At 42.9% G+C, this 16,853-nt stretch overlaps 1 protein-coding gene across 6 annotated transcripts in view; it reads right to left on the bottom strand.

Annotated features, from left to right (window-relative positions):
* The window catches only part of LOC135366553 (disintegrin and metalloproteinase domain-containing protein 11-like), a 54,171-nt gene that overhangs the window by 29,203 nt on the left and 8,115 nt on the right, over positions 1-16,853 (bottom strand). For 3 of the 6 annotated variants that reach the window (XM_064599295.1, XM_064599296.1, XM_064599300.1), the window contains 11 exons: positions 14,896-14,990; positions 14,394-14,463; positions 13,638-13,720; positions 9,952-10,015; positions 9,789-9,849; positions 9,161-9,234; positions 7,793-7,819; positions 5,292-5,351; positions 3,320-3,391; positions 1,357-1,523; positions 391-472 (listed from right to left, as the gene is read on the bottom strand). In XM_064599295.1, the coding sequence (XP_064455365.1) occupies positions 391-472; positions 1,357-1,523; positions 3,320-3,391; positions 5,292-5,351; positions 7,793-7,819; positions 9,161-9,234; positions 9,789-9,849; positions 9,952-10,015; positions 13,638-13,720; positions 14,394-14,463; positions 14,896-14,990 (855 nt within the window). The remainder of the gene's footprint in view (positions 1-390; positions 473-1,356; positions 1,524-3,319; positions 3,392-5,291; positions 5,352-7,792; positions 7,820-9,160; positions 9,235-9,788; positions 9,850-9,951; positions 10,016-13,637; positions 13,721-14,393; positions 14,464-14,895; positions 14,991-16,853) is intronic. The other 3 variants (XM_064599297.1, XM_064599298.1, XM_064599299.1) reach the window with 3 other exon arrangements.

The following is a 16,853-nucleotide window of genomic DNA, read 5'->3' as shown; positions in this document are numbered from 1 at the left end:
GTCCTTATAACGTGCCACTGCCCGGCATAAAATTCTGAAATGAAATAAACCACTCCAGTAAGTGTAGGCACACCTGAAGAGCAGGAAGCATCCTCATGTGAAATTAAAGAGTAGGGACTTTGAGCAGAAGAATTACATGTCTCTCTTGTGTCCGCAGTTAAAGCCAGAAAAATTACACTAAAGCCATGGGCTACAAAACGGAAACTTTTGGTGTGAAAGTCACATATTGTAAATTTTGCCCGAATACTGAATATTCAGCTCGGTATTCAGAATTTTTTCTCCAATTTCAGTCGACTTAAAATATTCGGATTCGCACACCCCTAACATTTAGACACATATTACACATGCGGTGCAGTTAGGTCACTGTGCGTGTGAAGGACGGTGCCTCACCTGGCTGATGCCCACGGCCTTGGCTGTACAAACCGTATCCGGAATAGCCATCCCCACTTCTTGGCTTGGGAAATGGAGTCCCCTAAAAGTATAAAGATATTGTACTTTGTTATTAGCAGCATTATTCTCAGTGCCCCAAAAAGCAACGTACGCTAAAAGAACTCAAACAATGCCTCTCTGGTCACAACTAGTGCCCAAAATTCTATCACGTCACGTGGCACAGCATTTTGTCACGGAGCGTTACCTTGGGAAATTAATCCGTGGCTCGGCAATCTGGCTACACGTTTCCGTACTGAGTTCATATTCACACGTTCACAAGAGAAAGCGCAGGTTACTGTTATACCCCTGACTAGAGCATGGGCTCGGGCTCACGCAAAAGCCCGAATCCGGCCCGGGCAAATCCTTCTTTTTGCGGGCTTGGGCTGGGCTCGGGTTTGACCATCAAGGGGCCCGGGCCGGACCTAGGTAGGGCTCGAGCCTGTGTTCCCCCTCTGTTAGTTAGCCATGGTCAAGTTTTACATCCCGCTACACTGGGCCCGGCATGGCCAGGCCGGGTAGCTTATAAATTTTTCAGGCTCGAGCTGGGTCCGGGAAACCTAGAAATTCTTCGGGCTTTGACCGGGCCCAGGCCAGATATGGAGCCATCGGGCCGGGTGGGTAAATCAAAGGAAAGCCGTGCTCGGGCCAGGCCTGGGCCTAAGAATGCGGCCCGCACAGTGGTCTACCCCTGACACACAGGCACCCTAAGGGCCTTTCAAGAGAAGGACAGATATACGAATGACATTCGTGTCCACTGACACACGACAACATCCCCTTGCACCAAACGAAACAGTTGAGGAAGATCCGCCCAGTGCCGCGTCTCTGCGGCACAACCGCCCCTCAGTAGGGAGTCCCTCAAAGCTGCAAGGGAGTCCTACGCTGGAGGAGTGCATCAGGGGTGGGCCAGGAGTAGCAAAATAGGCTTACGTAATGAGATGCGTGGCATCTACAGCTTGCTTGTAGAGGTTTCTGGATGAGTAGTCTACAAAGTTGAGTAGGGTCTGCCGGATGTCGTTTGTACGATCCATCTGGTCGCCCGTCGCCCACATTTCCACATATACTATGGACACACGTGTGTTTACAGTGCGGAAGTACTGCAAAATAGTGCACATCAACCATTAATCGAGGTACCCTCTATAGGTCGGCGTTACGAGAGCAGATAAAGCATTCCATGAAAGTACTGCAAGTACTGCAAATATTAAATAAATATTAAGATATTAAACTATAAATTACGTAACAAAAATTAGTCATAAAATCATATAATGAATCATCATAAAAATAAAATCGTAAAAATAATAACGAATAATAAAATAAAAATTAAGTAATGCAAACATTAAATGTTATCCAAAAGTACTGCAAATAAATAGTGCACATGAACAATTACTTCAGATACCTCTCCCTCTACAGCTCGACATTACAAGAGCAGATAAAGCATTCCACGAAAGAATCTTCCATATTCCTATAATACTCTTTTCAGGGTGTCTACCAAATTGCAGCCTACAAATTCCCCGGGTTTTCCAGGCTTTCAGGTTCCAGGTTTCTGACTATTTCAAGCGAGGTCCCTGACCAAAACAAAGCGGAACTCGGTGCCTGCTCCTATGTTCTGATAGAGATCACTCATAATACAGATTCTTTACTCAATAAACATACAGAATAAAAATACATGTTTCACTTTACTGTTTAAGAGAACAGCATTGAATCGGCACTCGCAATTCGCTGTGCGTCATCGTGGCACTTGTCTGCGATTTTTCCTCACTTTTTGCTGCTGTTTGGCAGCATCCCTGACGACCCCGACTTTTCCAGTCGCATAAAAATTCCCTGACAATTCTCGGTTTCCCGGGTTGGCAGACACCCTGTTTATGATTAGTGTGGCCCAGAAAATGAAGGTTTTGTCAGTTGATGAGGAACTTGCGATGATCAATGTCGTGTCCGTGGCCGAAAAGAAAAATTATGTTCCTATCCACGACATACGAACATCCTGTGCTCGCTCGGGAAGTACGGCTCATGCAAAACTTAACTTTTTCGTACGCTCCTGAATGGCAAGTGTGGCGAGGACATTTGTGCTCATTTAAAATTGCGCGACACTCAATAATAGGCGTGCGCGCCGTGTTTTTACGCCAGTTTTATTTTACCGTAGAGTAGAATGGGACGCGTGAATCGGCGCTTGGACCATTTTTTTCTGGACATATTCCTATTTAATTAATTATTCTATGTACTGAATGAATTAAAGTGTGGTCATTTGCAATTTTGTTACGTAGAGAGGTTCAACTGTATTGGTTCCATCCTTTTTCTGAAAACGGCATTGGCGTACCAAAGGAGCAGATGCTACCATCGTGACAGACTCCTATATTTCGTAATTAAAAAGTTCACTAGTCAAAATTGATTAGCACAAATGTCTCAGGAGGCTGCTAGTGTAGCCATGAGCTAGCCTGCTTGACCTAGAACGTATGGCCATTTTTTTTATTTATTAAACAGGTATATCCATCTCAAAAGGTGCGAGAACAATGTCAAGTTGCCGACAAAACAGTAATTCAAAATGATAAAAACATTGTCAGCAGCATCTATCCATATTTAGGAATATTTTTAAGAATTTCAAGACTTTCGTGCGTGAAACTGCACTTCTTCACGTTAGTATGGACATCCCATGTTGCTAGAAATAAATGTAGAAGTGCAATAAAGAAAAGAAAGGCGTGGGTGACCGCTGACCAAATGAGAGCAGCATTAGTGAATGACAGAAAGTGAACTGAATTTAATAATGGCAGTTGGAGTGTGCAACTGAGCATCGAGAAGCTTGTGTTGTGTTCATCCTTCCATTTTTAACTGCTCATCTTCTACTACATTAAGAAAGTAAAAACTAACTTTCAACACAAATAATTTGAACTGTGCTCACCATATCCACACAGTTGATGATTTGGATGGCATCACTTACAACTTCAGACCCTGTTGTATTCCTTGCGTCAAACTGTAAAGACATCCTTTCGTTAAAACTTTGTCCTTCAGTGAGCCGCATTCCACCGTGAGCGATTGTCATGGGCAAATTTTTCACCACGTGATAAGCACAAATTATGAGACATTTTCAAGGGCCTGTCTAGCGCAAACCTCCAGAGGGCATTCAAATTCCTCTACTTCGGATGGAAGAGATGTAACGAGTGTGCCAAGGGAAGAGGGAGGAGCCTCGATCAAGCCAAACACAGCAGCCCCCCCCCCCCCCTCGGAGCAGGGAAGCGACTGAAAAACATATTTTCTGGTTTTCCGTCAAAGAACAAAATATGAAAGTGATTCACGCCAGCGCCACCATGCAGGCACAATATACGGTTTCTCAGCAGAAGCACCCACAGTTACATTAGAAGAAACCTGCCAGATATTACAACCGCTCTGACAGTGCAGGTCGGAGCAGCCCGGAGCACCCAGAGTGGAGGATAGTGCTCGAAAAAAAAAAAAAAAAAGTATATCTTCGAGTGACATGTCGTGATATGTCGTCACACTCGAGCGATAAAGAAACCACTGCAGTTATCCCCTGGCTGCATACTTGTTCACCCCTCTGAATGAGTACGTGTACCCGTGTGCGTCTGTCACCAGGACGCCGCACCACAGGAATACGACACCATTCCCATAAACCCCTACGATTCATAAACTTTTGCCCAGGCTTGTACATACAGCTATTTCACAAGAAATCATCATCCCCTCTGCCTTTGTTTGCCACTGTTTCACTCTTTGAAGCAACTGTTGAAACCTTCAGAACATTATCTGCAGAGTGACAGCTATCACATTCGTTGTTTAATCCTATGGCAATGTTTTATACAATATGCAAGTAAGTCAGCTGTCTGCACAGCCAACACCACCTAGAGACAATGCCTGATCACTTGAGCAACGTAACATAAAAATTAGGAGTTGGCCAATCATAATTGAACCTCTGTATGCAATAAGGGGATAAGGCGACTTATCCCCATTTTACTATTTTTGCTGCAAGGACATCTACATACAGTCAAACTCCTTTACAACGAAACCCAGGGGACAGCAAAACAAATTCGCAGTAAAGGTATTTTCGTTAAAAAGGATGTCCATTATTGGACCAATAGGGCTCCAGCGGGACCGCAAAAAAATTTGCTGTAGTGGTATTTTCGTTAAAAAGGTGTTCGCTATAAAGGAGTTTGACTGTACCAGTATGTACCCGTCAAAGAAAATTTAGGACCGTATTGTAATTTATTGGCCTGCCACAAGAAAGTAAGAAACGGGAAATGCATGTCTGTCAATGGGACGGACAATCAGATCAGGCCCTTTTTCTCTGTTTGGGATTTTTCGACTTATCCCCTTATTGCACACAGAGGTTCAATTGTGCTTTCAGCTGCCGTAGCCATGGAAACAATCCACTGGTACTCTTTTCCAGGTAGGCTTCAGAATAGTCTTCGGTAAGTGGCTCCGTCAGTTGGCTGACTTTCTGTGTCAGAATGCAAGTGGGCATTAAGCAGGCGTTCTGCATCTGGGTGGCACTGGCATAGCTCCCTAGTTTCCCTCTCACCCTTGTCACCCACGGAGTGACCTCATTGGTCTCTCTCCCAAATAAGAGGGTAACATATTTCATGGTTGAGGTGCAGATGGTTTCTTCCGCAGACCCATGCCAGTCTGTAGGTACCCCATTAGTGTTGCATTGTGGGTGAACAGACACTCCAGTTGTCTTGTCTCTCTAAACTTCACCCCCTCCTCCTCCTTTTTCTTTCTTCGTTCTAATAAATATGTTCCCCCTCTGCTGTGCAGAGACAAACTGTCGTAGCATACAGAGTTAGTTCATCTGCCTCTCTGAAGCCTTATCCAGAACTTTAAGCAACAATGAAAGTCGCGGAATATGCTAAAAAGAATCTTACCATGGCTTTATCTAGAACTAAAGCCAGTTCGATGAATTTGTACACCTCACGAACATCCCTCTGCAAGAAAAACACATTTCTCTCAACACAATACAAGAATGTTGAACGTACATCAGAATACGTACGCCAGTACGTTGAGAATACGTCATGTGTTGAACAGTTTTTACAATTGTCAAGTAAGGAAGCCAATATGCATGTGCAGCTCGATTCTTTGATAGCTTATACCTCTGTAAGGTTGGAAGAGAAGCCATGTTCTAGGATGGCTCCATCTTGATGACTTGCTCTGCCTTTCGCGACACCTTCAGTTTGTTTTCCATTTTAATTACACCGTAACTAAGGTGTGTCCTTATGTAGACATTCATTGCTTCCAATGTGACACTGTATTATCTGAACTAATTACACACCAGCTCGCTTGCCTTCTTATTTTCCGTAAATTTTGCACTTGTTTGTACTATCTCATCCCAGATGCCAAAAGAAATGTTCAGCACATTTCAGGCAATGCCCAGTATAGTATATTTACTAATTGATTTCGATCAACACTGTCAACTGGCTTTTGGAAGTCAAGGCAGGAAGGATATATACATCGTAACAACTGGGAGGGTTAGTATGTACATACTTGTACCGAAGTAACGAAAATTTACAGAGGATGAAAACATGGAGAACAGTAAACTGGACTGTGTCGTCCAATTTTTGTCTTCCAAGTTTTTGTCCTCCGTAAATTACCGCTGCTTCAATACAAGGCAGGAAGGGTTGGATGCGACTGACAGGATTCGTCATGCAGAATTGCAGGATGTCTCAACTGACATGCATCAATATCCTTGATAAATACCATGTGACCATGTGCCCTGCAACCACTCCATGAGGGCCCTTTGTTACATGGAATTTTTCTGTTCCTGTCTTTTTCGACGAAAAAAAAAAGCACATAAAGCCTATCTTCTTGGAAACACCTTCGTCATGTGTTTCTTAATGCAATCTACAACTTCCCAGTCCACACCTAGGCACTTCGATTATCCTTGCGTTTGCTGACCAAGAGCGAGGAAGGGTCTGCCTCCTGGATGTCGGCCAATAGGAGGACGCGAAGGGCAGGCACTTCCCAAGCCTCTGCTCTCGCCTAAGAGATGGCGCAGCGTTACCGCTGTTTCGCTTGTCGCAAGGCTTCTTCCATGGCGCACCAATCTAACCAACTGCTGAACGAGGCTTAGACAGGAGTGTAGCTACCGTTATTTCGCCTGCTGCGAGGCTTCTGCCATGGCGCACTGATCTAACCAACGGCTTCGCCGTCTGCCAACATAGGAACGAGGCCAACCAGAAGTCATGCATACGCTGGTTAAGGGATGGCAAAGCCGTGGGTTAGATTGGTGCGCCATGGCAGAAGCCTTGCGACAAGCGAAACAACGGTAATGCTGCACCATCTCTTACGCGAGAGCGGGGGGGTTGGGGAGTGTCTGCTCTCCGCGTCCTCCTATTGGCCGACATCCAGGAGGCGGAGCCTCCCTCGCTCTTGGTCAGCAAGCGCAAGGATAGTCGGCACTTCAACTAATGTTTAAAAACACTGCTAACTGGTCTCATCTAATTAACTAGACAAAATGAAAAAGAAAAGACTGGTAACTACGATACACTAGTGCTAACTACATCCAGTTGGTTTCATCTATCTGCACAGGGCACACAGTCTTTTTGCAAATCTCCTTGCATGTTAGTTGAGGCACCCTGCAGAAAGTGAATGGCTAAAACCGGGCATATACAAAAAACACATCATGCTGAGACCAACATGCACCACATGTGAGAAAGACTAAGGTATGAGTACAACAAAGCAGGTTGAAAGGCGTTGACCCAGGAAAAGGAAAACTGAACTGGTTCCAAGGACCAGTGGGAACCATGATAGTGAATGGTTGTGTACTCCATCACATCATGTCTTGTTTAGGTATGGATACAGGCAGGTATCAAGTGTGCTGAAGTTAACTAATGAAGCTGAGCCAGAGTCTAAATCAGCAGAGTCCAAACTAATGCTAGCACACTGTACCATATGTGAGCTCAACTTTAATCTGCGAGAATGTCTGTCTTAAACAAACGCCTAATGTACAAAACCTGCTTAGTCGCCTTGAGAGCCGGTACATCACTGATTCAGACATACAGTGTACGAGCAGTGTGAGAAGTTGCAGAGTGTGAACCAGACAGTAATTGGCACCAGCAGCCCCTGGTGCCAGCATTTACCAACATGACCATTAAAAAATGTCGAGCAGTAACAAGGCCTAACATTTTACTCACTTCATTTCACAAGCAAACTGGCATTCAGCTGCAAATCATCGACATGCTGAAACACAAAAACACAAACTTATAAAAGTAGCAAACTTAAAGAGAATACAATGTGGTGAGACAAGGCATTCACCATCAACACAAAACAGCAAAAACAAAAAGCCAAAGCAATCAGCAGCATGCAAAAATTATGAGTACAAACATGTAGTCAGTTACACTTCTACACTACAGCGACAAGAAGCACTGACCTTGCCAGATCGTGGCTGATTTTTAATCTGAAACGGGACAGAAACAAAGTGCATCGTGTCCTGCTGTGAAGCTAACGTGCCTTCCAAACAGGGGATACAGCCTTCCAGATAGTGTGATAAAACATCCCTTAACAGATTGCAAGCACCAATGCGGGGCTTTGCTAGCAACGAGAACGTGATAACAGACACACTAATGCTACTTTGTGTGGAAAAACAAACAAAAAAATTGAATTTTTTTTTCACTCCTTTCCAGCACGCAAAGTATTAACTTTTTTAAAAATAATGTTGTGCAAAAAGTAGAAAGGCAGATGCATTTATGGTAGTCACCATTTTGATACTACATTTTCGGTTCTGCAAGAGTTGAAGATTATAATAAGATAATACATTTATTTTTGCTCAGATAGCCAGGTCTGGGGAAGCTGAAGAAAGGACGCAATAAAATAAGAAGCAACAAACAAAAAAAGAAAAAGATGTGACGTCGTGAGCAGAACATACTATGATATGACATCAGTTGGAAAGAAGTAACAAACTAGCTAGTTGTAGTTGGAGCAGAGCTAGTAGCATCAAATTACATTCCTAAACTGAACATTACAGGGGATCACAAGTACAGGTTGTTACTTAAATTTCACTCCACACCAATAGCCACCACTCTGTCTAACGTCAATTCCGTGAATTGCTAACAAACAGTTAGCAAATAACAATTGTGTGGCTTGAACTAAAGCTCGCATTATTTTGAATTAAAATTTTATTTGACAAATATGTTTCTTTTGCTGGGGCTGCCTTGTTAAGAAGTACACACAGGCTAAACATTGTTCTTCATTCGCTGATCGTTTTAAGTACAGTCTCTTCACACGATCTATTACTGAAAGGAGTAATACCGATGGTTCTTCTCATGACTTTTCTTTCTCCTAACTCTTTTTGGCTCATTCCTGCTAGCAGTACGGCTTACTACGTACTATATAAATAAATACTATGTAAATACTTATTACGTAAATAAATAAATAAATAAAAAGGAGATGACTCAAACCTACATGGCTATAGCTGTTGCAGAATTCCTTGTCAGCAAGGAGTGTACAAAGCAAAACCCCTACGTTTTCTGCCAAATACCAAAAATCTGTCAACAATTCCACATCTATTTAACATAATTTATTCTGTAATTATGCAAAAAAATGGACGATGACAAATAACAGCATTAAGGCAAAAAAGTTGCCGAAGGCGACAGGTTCAAAAACTAAAAAAGAACTAACATCAGACCCAACGACATATATCTGGCAGGCTGTTCCCCATTTAAGAAGGCTCTGTGCTGCAGTGTACAGTGTGGCGTTGCAAGGGACAAGCGAGAGCGACAACGGGCAACTCTCTTCTCACCTTCTGCCTGGGAGTCGGTTGGGCGCTCAAGGGGCGGTGGTGCTTGAAACCCCACTCGTGCATTCGTGAGTTACCTAAAAGGGCAGCACCATTGAGAAGCTTGCATACTTTTCATTACAGAGAGAGATCATACGCTTCATGGTGATTGGACGCACCATATTGACTTGCATAACTTATGCTTGCATAAGCAGTGAATTATGCGAGGACAGAATTGCATCTCGATGCTCACAGTACTGAACTGCCATTTTATGTATTCCGAATGCATGCCCATGTAAATTTATTTCCAGATATCTTTATAGACTGCTAGAGGTAGGGCCCAGAACCCTCCCAAGCAGCACAACATTTTGGCCCTATACTGGACTGAGCCTGGACCAATACTGGGCCAGTATTGACAATATTGGTCCAATACCGGGCCAGTATAGCCAATATTGGGCCAGCATTGCCAGTATTGGACCACTACCGGGCCAGCATTGCCAATATTGGACCACTACTGTGCCAGCATTGCCAATATTGGACCGCTACTGGGCCAGTATTGCCAATATTGGTCCAATATTGGGCTAAGATGTTGTGCTGCTTGGGCTGTTGATCAGTGGCAGAGTGTCGCGCAGTAAAACTGTAATGAACTTACCACAAGCAAAAGGGTTCTTGTTGCTGCTGTAATACTTGTATATCACATGCGGATGGACTCTCTAGGAAACAATTTTTTTTTAAAAATCAACACCACTATTGTAATAAGTACTCACACATGGGAACACACACACATGTTTAAAAAAAATGTTCTCGATACGTACAGAGAGATCTCCCCCATAGAAAGGATGAATGACAAATGTCTCGTTTCGAACATGAATGATGCCACTGAAAAGGAAACAAAAAGTACTTTACTAAAATTGTCGTTAGCACGGTAGCAAATATGTACATCAAAACAGATCAGCACACGTGCAGCATTTCCAACGTTAGAGAACACATGGCAATGTGGCAGCCCTGGACATGACGAAGCTCGCTTGCAAATGTATCGCTCGCCACCCTATCCTACTCTTTTTTATCGCCTCGCTACCCTACGGCATTTACTGTAACAGCGCACCCATTATGCCCACAAATGTCACAACAAAATACCACTTGACATGGGCAGCAAGTCCCTGATCCTGAGGACTAGACAAGGGCACAGAATAAAGAAACAACACAAGAAAGACAGTTTCATCATTCCTTCGTCCAGTCCACTTCTATACTCCCCAAACTTGTTTCCCGCATCAAGTACACAGCAGCTAGGACCTGACTTTTTTGGGTTATATTTTTTAATAAAAACGGGGGGTAAATATCCGGTTATACGTTTTGCTTCAAGAATTCAGGTGTAATCGTGTTGAACTGAACCCGATTCAACCCAACTCTGGTTGAATTGGATTGGAGCTTCAGTTTACTCGGCATAATACACGACACACCAGTAGACACAGGGTAAAAATTTTTTGTTCCATGCATCTAAGAGGTGGCATGGTATCTGTTTTGACAGTTTGTATCAGCATATTTATGCATTTACAACACAGTTTCCAAAGTTCTGTGTTAGTTGTGATAACTTTGAATCCCCCTGATCCAGCAGTTTTCGGGGAAATACCGTGTTGAACCCTGTTTTTTTTTTCAGATTTGAATCGGGAGGTAAATATCAGGCATAATCGGGGATAACCCCAAAAAGTCAGGCCCTAACTACAGCTTGTTTGCTCTATGACCTACTAGATTATAACAACCATGTCATAATTGGCAACCCCTATGAGGAGCCCGTCCACACAGTCTGCTAGAGGCGTTACTCATCGGCTAGCGAGATCTCCATCGCGATTGGACAAAGGAAATTTGGACTTTGAACACGCAGAAGCGAACACACGACTACCGAGCAGACGACAGCAACAGCTCCTATGAAAACGTGTAGAATGATGATAATAATCAACTTTAGAAAGAAGCATCTCCCATGGGACATCAACTGCTTGTGCAAAAATGCTATGGTAAGCTGAAGTACAAAGTATTGCAGAAATTGAGGAAGCAATAGCCGGGATGATGAGTAGCGCCACCACTAGTGGCATCGGGAAGGGGGTGCCTATGGCATGGTCATTATAATTAGAGCCTGAAGTTTTCGGGAAATATTTTTTTCTAAATTCGGGGGGTAAAAATTGGGTAAATATACATGTGCACTAAATTCATGCGAATTCGGGTGAAAAAAACTTCCATTACGCTAAAATCGAGGAGAAATCGGGCTCAGTTATTCAAACTAACTGTAGCGATTTGGTACAAATGGTGATGTAACTACATTTTTCTGTCAAACAAGTAAGTTGGTGCATTCCTACAGACATCCCAGAGAGGGCAATTTGCCTGGCAAAAATCGGGGTTTCACCCTAAAGAGGCAACCTTCAATTCGGGATGCAAATTCAGGGAAGAACCGGGTAAAACCCTAAAAATTCAAGCTCTAATTATAATCTAGTATGTCATGGTTTGTTCTCCTTTTATGTTCTCAGCATGAGATCTGCTCCAAAATATTAATTCAAAGCATTTCGGAACACTGTTCAGAGGTGTGGTGCTCTGGGTAGTTTTCTGTTTTCTGCTCATTAAACTTGTTGCTAGTTTAGAGTGTGTTTGTTTTCCCTCTACTCCTCTTGTCTGCATCCTTACTGCTGGTTACCTTATACTTAGATGTGTACAAGCAGGCCCTAGTATTTCCTCTTCTACGATATTGCTCCGAGCTTACTTGCAGTACTAAAGCAGCTATGAAATTACCGTATTTGCCGGTGTATGTATAACGCGCACGTTATACAGTAAGAATGTGCTCCGAAGAGCTCCTGCGCGTTATCTAACGGTGCGCGTTATACGCTGAAATATTTTCCTGCACAGTTCTTTCTCGGGTCGGCGGTGTACAAAAGGGCACCAGACTTCATAAAAAGGTAATGAGGCTGCTTAAGGTCAATAATCCTGAATTCATTTCAGAAGGACGGCGTGATTCAGAGGGGACGTGATACCGAAAGCGGAGAAGCAATTGAAGTATACTACAGTAGAATCTCGATGATACGAATCTCACGGGGTCGCGGAAAAAATTCGTATAATCCAAAATTCGTATCAAACAAATTAAACCAAAATAAAAATTGAGGCAAGAAAATAGACAGTGACTGTTCATTTTCCGTTACTGTCAGTGAAAGAGGTCGGTCGTAACGCTTTTGTGTCTCCGTTTTTAACCAATGCTGCCCAAATACGCGAGATGATTCAAAAGACGTAGCACGTGCTTTCCCCCCCGCGAGCCGCGCGACAGTGGTCTAAAGCGAGCTTCTCCGAAAGCACGCAGGCGTTAGGTGAAGCCGACTTGCGGAATGGTGACGCGTAATGTTGCCACATGCTGATATGTTCCTTTCACGTGTTCTGGTCGCTATTTACCGCCAGAGCGGTGTCACACTGCATCGCGGTTTATTGTTGCGAGGGGGGTAAAAAGGTCAAAACAGAGATAAGGTGATAAGGTTCCTGGCCGTGCAATCCCTACGATCTTATCTCCTCCACCACCACCAAAAGGAAAGTCATTGCTTGCATTGCGCTACATGATGTAAGGGAGTTCGTGGTGGGGATCGCCCTCCCTTTTTGAAAGAAGGAGCAGCATGACTCGCGTGCTCTCGCATCACGGGGGTACGACCTCTGTCGCATCCTGGGCCCATTCGTATCACCCGTAAAGGCAAGATAACGCGTTCGTATCATCCGAACTCGAATACATGGGAAGAATAGGCATTCCGGCCGGGACCGGAAAAGAATTTGTATCATCCCGAAATTCGTATCATCCGTGATCGTATCATCGAGATTCTACTGTATATGACACCAACCCTGTTGTGTCAGCGTTTAGTGGCTTCGACTAAATGTGCTTCAAATAATGCATATGCATATATAATACACCGCCTTGGTTTATTATGTACACTGGTGGCAACACAGAAGCTTGTAGCAACATTGCGGTGCACATTATACATGGAACTTTTTCAAATTCTGCCCGTTTTTAGGGGCACGCCTTATACACCGGATAACGGTACATTTTGTGACAGATCAACACCATGCTTAAAAAGAGCCCTGTGTTAATCGACAGGCAAATTACTAGAATGGTGCAAGCGAACTGGTGTACTGTAGAAAGAGGTAACATTTCAAACCGGTTTTTACTCCTGATTTGCATCGCAGTTATTTCAGGTGAAAGTGCAAACTCAGCCACTTGTAAAGGCATGGGTGACCAAGTACTTTGCTCTGCCTCTAGCCATCTCATGTGTTCTTCTTTCCACTTTTTATCTTTTCCTCCCGAAAATATGTTCTTTCACTGCTTTCACGTGTTTAACGCTTCCAACCGAAAACTCGACCGTGAATTTGCGAACTGCGGATTCCGATGTCATGCGGCCTATTTTTAACAATTAGCTATACTTTATTGCTTGCACCTCGACAAGCTTGTATCAAGCACCTTGCAGTATTTAACGGTAGTACGTACCTGATACCACTGCATGTTCTAAATGCAGCTACAGCACCTGGGTAGTCTTTGATGGTGCCATGGTAGTAGCAATGCTCCACTTCCTACGTAGCACATGCAAAAGGAAGGAAGAGCTATTATATTACCTACGCTTCCTGAACCAAATAATTTCTCACTTACAGATAAAGCCAGCTTTCCTATGACGTGCCTGGCATTAAGTATGCATTGGTTACATTGCATAGATAAGAGGGGCCCTAAAAAAGCCCTAGTAAGATAGCATGACACTTGCTATCAAACTTGCTGTCGTTACCAATATGCAACAATAGGTAGTATATTTCCCTGCAACAACATGGCTATAATTGATTGATTAATTATTTCTCCCAATTATTTAACAGGACTGTTTCAAGATGCAGCCTGGATGTTGTTAATAGACACGGCTACTTTTCGGAGGTCTGGCAAGCTCCACTGTTTCAATAGTGAAGTAGGTGTAATAGCATATAGTGAACAAACATTGGATTTTTTCTCAACCGCTCTTCGTACATAGATACAGTGAGCATCTCATGCGTAGCTTATTTTCTCGCATAATTATTTACTAATACGGTGGTGTTAGGCAAATGTGCGCTGTGTACCCATTCCTGCTAAGACTGAAAACCGGCAGTCAACAGTACCGGATATATAAATAAAAATAAACAGTGCTTCACTGAAAGCATTCATCTTGACTATTTCTGCAGCCTTATAGCTGCTTATTATAGCTACACCTACTCTTTGCATTCTTACCTGAGTGGGAAACTTCCACATCCCATTGGGGAGCGGATGCTTCTGTACCATTTTGGGGGCCAGAAGGTAACTGAAAAATACGAGTAGCAATTGTAACGAGTTTCAGTGCGGTAAATGCAGCGAGTTGTTTCAGTGGGGTTTCAGTTTCTGCAAAGCTTTGGGGAAGGGCTATAACAGGCCTAAGCATCAGAGTTTTCCGGAGCTGTCAAGCAGCTGCAACTGAGTAAACTGCCACTGTCCTCGAGTATGTGTATGCGCATTCCATAAACTGTGTTTTATGAGGTGAGTGATGCTCAGCCCTTAATTTTTTACCTAACTAGATCAGAGTCAATCGGAATTAATAGAACATATTGGTTGCGAGACAAACGAATTTCTTGTTCAAAACCACTGCAGCAAACAAAATTAACCAGTCAGAAAAAAAAAAAAAAAAACATTCTATGATAGCTGTCAGGTGTTACCTATGCTCCAGATTAATCGCCACAAGGAAAATAATGTAGCTTACTCGTTGAGTTCCAACTCCAGCCGGAACTTGTAGTGGAATGCTTTGATGAGCAGCGACGTCTGATGAAAATGCTTGTTTGTCTGCAAGGAGACCAACTTTTTGTGCCATTAGATAATCTCGCGCAACAACAAAACGAACAATGTGAGACCCAGAAGAAATAATTTTGTCATTTTTCCAGAGATGAGGAAGTTACTCCGACAAAAGGAACTCGTCACTAGTTAAGTGACCGTGCAAAAAAAATGTAACCAAGTTGCTAACGAAGTTACGGGTAATGAAAATGAACTTGATAGTTCCTGTGATACTTTGGAAAAGTAACGAGTTACTTTCAAGTTACTTTGTTAGCTAATATACACTTTTAAGTTCCTGACCTTTCTGTACCTAATTCAGATCTTGATCTCACACCGAGTGGTGCAAGATGTTTTATAATAGTCATGACCAAACTAGACCAATATTTGATATTTATTTATTTATTTATTTATTTATTTATTTGTATTTTTCTGGTGCCCATGAATGGCCAGAGGGCCTCCCTAATGGTGCACCATACAAACAGTCAATACAAGGAAATGGATTAAAACACCATAATTACATTAAAAAATTAAACAAAAACATAAATACTATAACAAAGACAAAACTATATAGATGGCGAGGCAACAACTGGCCTAGCTTAGGACCCATCACGAAGGAGGCATCGAAGTTGGCGTACGACGCCAAATAGGTCACCACTGAACAGATCAAGAACCTCGGAATGGGAGTTATATACGATCTGAAGCCTCAAGGATGGCGATTTCTCGTAACTGTTACCACATACATAAAATGTTCTGTGGGTTCTAGGGTTGCAATGTGGAACATAGAAATTGAGCCTTGAGACGATCGCAGCTGAATCGATTGGGTTGTGGAAACATTTGTACAGAAACAGCAAGTCACGATAGGTTCTTCTTGTGGACAAAAGAGGAATAGAATGACGACCACAAAAATAGAGAAAACGGAAGTTCAGAGATCTCAAAAATTTGCGCTGCACGCTCTCAAGTTTGTCCGAATTATTATGACGAAAGAAACGTGCCTTTATGTACTTCTTTACGGCCACATTGGATGATTTTGATCCAGTTTAGTCACAGTAACCAGTTAACCACAACACTGCATTCTTGTACGGTTGCTTAGCAAAGCGCGCACAATTCTTGCCACAAGTGTTCTGTTATTTTTTTGTTTTCTTTTTAGGTGGTTTACTTCACTGAGAGGAGAACGTAATAATAACACCTGTATTCCATACACTGCATTTCACACTGCACAACGTTTCAGTACATTCCACGACGTGAAACAAAATGTAACAAATGTAAGTCTAGAAGCAGCATCCATAACTTAAAAACCCGAGACTAGGGGACAAAAAACGACAAACACAGACAAGGTCTCAAACACAGCTGAAAGTTTACTTAACAGCACAAACATATAAGGGCTCAAGTGGGTGAGAATGAAGGGTGAGGAGAACGTAAGAACGTCCCCAAAACCAACGGGAAGGTCAGGGAAGGCTTGCTGACACAGTTCCCAGCAGAAATAACTCCTTCCCTGACCTTCCCATTGGTTTTGGGGACGTTCTTACGTTCTCCTCACCCTTCATTCTCACCCACTTGAGCCCTTATATGTTTGTGCTGTTAAGTAAACTTTCAGCTGTGTTTGAGACCTTGTCTGTGTTTGTCGTTTTTTGTCCCCTAGTCTCGGGTTTTTAAGTTATGGATCTATACCACCAGCTCGCTTGCTACCTCTCTATCTTCTCGTTGTAGAAGCAGCAATCTTAAGTACTACAAAGCTCTGTTCACCATTCGGCCGCATGACATGCAGGCAGCGAAACACAATTCTTTGTTTAGAATATTTTGTTTACTGGTGCCTGAATTTAATTAAATTTAATAACTTAATTTAATTGTTTGTGTTCCATCTGTTGTTGTTACCTGCACACAGCATAGGGT

Source organism: Ornithodoros turicata, chromosome 8 (genome assembly GCF_037126465.1).
Source record: "Ornithodoros turicata isolate Travis chromosome 8, ASM3712646v1, whole genome shotgun sequence".
Lineage (NCBI taxonomy): Eukaryota > Metazoa > Arthropoda > Arachnida > Ixodida > Argasidae > Ornithodoros > Ornithodoros turicata.
The sequence above is the reverse complement of the archived record's forward strand: the minus strand, read 5'-3'. Positions and strand labels throughout refer to the sequence as shown.